Source organism: Pteropus alecto, unplaced genomic scaffold (assembly GCF_000325575.1).
Source record: "Pteropus alecto unplaced genomic scaffold, ASM32557v1 scaffold137, whole genome shotgun sequence".
NCBI lineage: Eukaryota > Metazoa > Chordata > Mammalia > Chiroptera > Pteropodidae > Pteropus > Pteropus alecto.
Window position 1 is genome coordinate 4,232,049 of NW_006440135.1, and position 4,543 is coordinate 4,236,591.

A 4,543-nucleotide genomic window follows, 5' to 3' on the forward strand; every position below is an offset into this window, starting at 1 on the left:
TCGCCCCTTCACGCCTTCCCGCCAGGGCGGGTCAGCTCGGCTCCCGCCTCGGCTCTGCTGGCCACCGGCCTTGCGGGTGACTAGTAGGCGACCCTCGTGTGTTCTGGGGGCGCGCCCTCTGCCAGGCACACGTCTTGCAGTTGTGTCCTTGGCTGGTGCTACCTTTTCAGTCTCAAGTGGAGCCTTTTGGTGAACAAAAGTTTCTAGCAGCGGAGAAGTCGCTGTGTCCGTCGTCTCGGCTGAGCTGTCCGTGAGCCCCACCCGCCCCGACCGCTGTCGGTTTCTTCGGGTCTAGGGTCTGAGTTCGTTCTGTACGTGATGTTTTTGACCCACTGTTCCTGCTTAAGTCCCGGTTTCTGACACACCTGCCTTCGGGTCCCTAATGCTCTGTCTGTCTCTCATCCTCTGTTAAACCTGCTCACTGAATCCCTAAGCCCAGCTTTGCATTTTTCGGTTCCAGAGGTCCCATGCTCATCATCCAGGTCTCTGGCAAACTTCCCCGTCCTCTCTGAGCTGCGCTGGTTCTGTGGTCTTTGCCGATGTTGAAATCTGTGGCCGCCCCGCCCGCGAGGTTCTCCGCGGCTCTGTCATAGTTGGGCCTCGTTTCTTCGCGAGCTGCCAGACCTTTGTGAGACGTTGGAAGCATAGGTTTCACTCCGCATCACGCTTCTCCCAGAGAGGACGATGCGTTCCTGACAGTCGGCCTGCTGGGCGGTCTCACCCCCGCGAGGGGCGTCTCAGACCACGGGCTGGGGGGGGCAGCCCCTTCATTGGCCCCGCCCAGAGGTGGTCCTCAGCCCCCACCCTAAACGGCCGCTCCGGACACGCTCAGCTGAGCCCCAGCGCCGCCGCCTCCAGCAGGATCCCCAAGTGCCTGGCGCTGGGCTGGAGGGGGACCCCACTCAGCTGTGGCTCCCCCCGGGCCCTTCTCCCCAGGACCCGACCCTCAGCCCCGCTGCTCTGGTGGCCCTGGGCCCTGAATGCCCCCCCCTTCTGCACCTCCCACAGTGGGTTAGACAGGCCCCAGGGGCAAGTCCACGTGAGTGTGGGGTGCAGCCCAGACGGAGGCCGCCGCTAGCCCATGGGCGTCATGCACCCCGCTTCCGCCCGGGCCGTTTCCCTCTGCGTTTCACTGGTGTGCACGGCGGTCACGGGGGAGGGGACCGGAGGTGCTGTCCCTGTGCCGCCCGCCGCACCTGTCCTCCCCGTCCCACCCAGGCTGCACGGCAGGGCCTGACTGTCCCCGTGACGTGGCTTCTGCATGTCGGTGCCCGGGCTCGGAGGGCGCCATCCCCCCTTCCTCATGCCCTGACCCCTCCGCCTGCAGGTGTCGACCTTCACGGACCTGCAGCCGTACATGAGACAGTTCGTGCGGCACCTACAAGGGACGAGCTCGCTGAGGGACGCCGTGGTCATCGAGCAGGTCGGCCTGGGCAGCGCGATGGTCACCACCAGGGGAGGGCCGGGGACACGGCGAGGCCACCCTTCGCGGCCAGCGGAGGCTGCTGCCTTCGGCTGCATTTCTGCCTACGCCTTGCCGAATTCGGGGCTTCTGTGCAGCCACTTCACTGAGGTTTGCTGGAGACATTTCTCCCCTGTTTTGATCTTGAGACCAAAAAACAGTCCTTTTGGACACGGTGCACCTGAGGCCCACCTCAGACCAACGCATCAGGTGTGAACCCGATTTTCTCGTGGGTGAGCAGAGAACAGTCCCAAGTCTGTGTCCAGCGTGACAGTCCAGCTGGCCACAGGGAGGCTCTGAGACCTCCAGACACCTTTCCTTTGGCCTGCAGGGGCCCTGCCACTTGGTACTGAGTCACAGAGTGGGGCGCAGCCGTCAGGGTCAGTGGCCATGGGTCTGAGCTCAGCCAGAGTGACAGACCCAGAGGTGGCATCAGCGTGGGGCAAGCACCACCTGCGCCCGGCACTTTGCTGCCTACATCATGGCCATGTGCCCACACACACCCACACGCTCCACCCCTGCCCCCCGCGCCCACGCCTCCACGCATGCTCATGCACACCCGCAACCATGCCCACCCCTGCCCACACCCCTGCCCACTCTCGCTCATCCTCACGCATCCACAGCTGCCCGCAGCGTCTCATGCTTCCAATGCTTCCCACGCCCGCCCAAACACTCCCAAACCACCGACACGCCCCCACACGCCCCCACATGCTCCCACGCGCCCCCACACGCCCCCACACGCCCCCACCGCCTGCCTCTCCAGAGCTGCTCCCTGCACGAGCCCAGCAGCGGCCTCTTCGACATCTTCCTGCGCCTGGTGCACGAGCACGTCATCAGGATCGGGGGCAAGTGAGTGGGGCGGGCCGCTGCCTCCTTCACAGACAGGGCTCACGTCGCGTGAGCTTGGCCGCGTGGCCGCGTGGCTGGTGGCCGGGCGCTAGTTCACGTGCCCTTGCCTCCTTCACAGACAGGGCTCACGTCGCGTGAGCTTGGCTGCGTGGCTGGTGGCCGGGCGCTAGTTCACGTGCCCTGGGCGGGGGCGGTGCGTGTGGTCTGCACACGTGTCTGCCACGTGAACGTGGGCCCCTCCCGCTCGCCATGTCTCCCCCAGGTCCTACGTCCAGTGCCAGGGCATCCCCCAGGGCTCGGTCCTGTCCACCCTGCTGTGCAGCTTGTGCTACGGAGACATGGAGAGCAGGGTGCTCCCCGGGATCCAGCGGGACGGGTAGGAACTGCCGCCGGAGCCCTCGCTCTCGCCGCCCTCCGCCCCTTTGCTGCGGGAGGCCCGCGGGCGGTGGCGGGCAGGCCCCAAGCGTGGACGGCGTAGCTCTGCCCTGCCTGCCAGGCCCCGTCCCCGCCGGTGCCGGGTGCTGCAGACACAAGGTGGTCGCAGACCCTTTGCGGAGGCTGCGCTGTCCTCGTCCGCGTGGAGTGGGACACCGAGCGCCCTGCGTCTCCCCACAGGGTGCTTCTCCGCCTGGTGGACGACTTCTTGCTGGTCACTCCTCACCTGACGCACGCGAAGGCCTTCCTCAGGTGAGGGCCACGCACACCGTCACTCACGTGATGATAAGCAGCTGTCACCTGCCGCCGTACACCCTGCGGCTCTGGTGGGCGCGTAGCCCAGCCCTGCTGTCCTGAGGAGCCAGGTGCAAAGCTGCTGCCTCCTGTCCCCGGCAGGCAGCTGGGCCCGCAGCCGTCAGCGTGCTGTCAGGACACGGGTGTCCCCGGCGCCGGAGGTTACGTGCATGGACACATCAGACAGGGGTGGTGACAGCTCGCTGGGGGCTGCGCACACCAAGAGGGACGTGGGCGTGCGGCGGCCTCTGCGGAGTCGCCTTGTGGCCGTCTCTGGGGCAAGGCAGGGAACGGGGCTTGCTGGCCAGGGGTGCGCTGGGCCTGGGGCCCACACGGGTCCACGCGATCTTGGTCGTGAAGTTCGTGCTGTCCTGGCTGGAGCGGGCGGACGGGGAGCGCGGACCCCAGCAGCCTGCGGCTCCGCCTGTCCTGGGGGAGGTGGCGCCAGGCCAGACCCTCGCTCGTGCCACTGCCCGGGGCAGTTCGCTTTGCAAGACTCGTCTGGACAGTGTTCCCAGACCCCGCTTCTGCCCCTAGGGGATCCTCGGGGCCCAGGACGCGCCGGGCCTCACCCCTGCACACAGCAGTCTCTGCAGCCGCCGTGCAAACGTAAATTCATCACAGCTCAAAAGACAGATCCAGGTCCTCAGTCACCTGCTGTGGTCAGACATCAGCAGCCGCATGTGGCCAGAAGGGACAGCGCAGACAGGGAGGTGGCCCATTGTGGACCATCTGGGGGTCACTGTGAGGACGTTGGGCCAGGACGTTGACCCTGTTCTCTTGTGGACAAGGTCAGCTGGTGTCCCCCCGGCTTTCCGATTCAGCCCCATGCCCTGCTGTTGGCCTCTGCCCTTCCCTGGCGGCCACCCTGTTGCTCCTCACTGGCAAGCCACCAGAGCCTTTGGGGACAAGCGCCCAGAGGCCAGCAGGGCGGATCCGGGCTCCCTTGGTGCCTCCCGGGGTCTCAGGCAGCATCAAGACCCCGGGCGGCACCTCCGCCCCCCTGGAGGCTGACGCGGGCCCCTGCCCTAGGACCCTGGTCCGCGGCGTGCCCGAGTACGGCTGCCTGGCGAACCTGCCCAAGACGGTGGTGAACTTCCCCGTGGGCGACGGCCCGGGCGTGGCGGCCCCTCTGCAGCTGCCCGCCCACTGCCTGTTCCCTTGGTGCGGCCTGCTGCTGGACACCCGCACCCTGGAGGTGGCCTGCGACTACTCCAGGTCAGTGCGCTGGCCAGACGCGGCCGTCTGGTCCCCTTCTGCTCCCGGTGCAGGTGGCTGCGGTCTGAAGGGCCAGGGGCGGGGTGCCATCCCCCCACCTGCGGGGGGCGGTGTCTGGGGTGTTTTGCTAAAAGGAAGCCGCGGCAGGCTTGGGCCTTAGCGCCTGAGACTTCGGGTCCTGCTGCCGGGCATCCTCACGGGACAGGGCACACGGTGGCTGTCCCCACCGTGCTGGTGTCACGAGCTCACAGTCACCTTGGATCTGTCGGGGAGCCCCGCGGTGGT

General features: G+C 67.0%; 1 protein-coding gene across 1 annotated transcript in view; it reads left to right on the plus strand.

The window, feature by feature from the left end:
* Positions 1 to 4,543, plus strand: part of TERT (telomerase reverse transcriptase) — a 21,104-nt gene that overhangs the window by 10,276 nt on the left and 6,285 nt on the right. Inside the window, exons 8-12 of the mRNA XM_025050505.1 lie at positions 1,328 to 1,423; positions 2,226 to 2,311; positions 2,574 to 2,687; positions 2,927 to 2,998; positions 4,073 to 4,258. Of these exons, the coding sequence (XP_024906273.1) occupies positions 1,328 to 1,423; positions 2,226 to 2,311; positions 2,574 to 2,687; positions 2,927 to 2,998; positions 4,073 to 4,258 (554 nt within the window). The remainder of the gene's footprint in view (positions 1 to 1,327; positions 1,424 to 2,225; positions 2,312 to 2,573; positions 2,688 to 2,926; positions 2,999 to 4,072; positions 4,259 to 4,543) is intronic.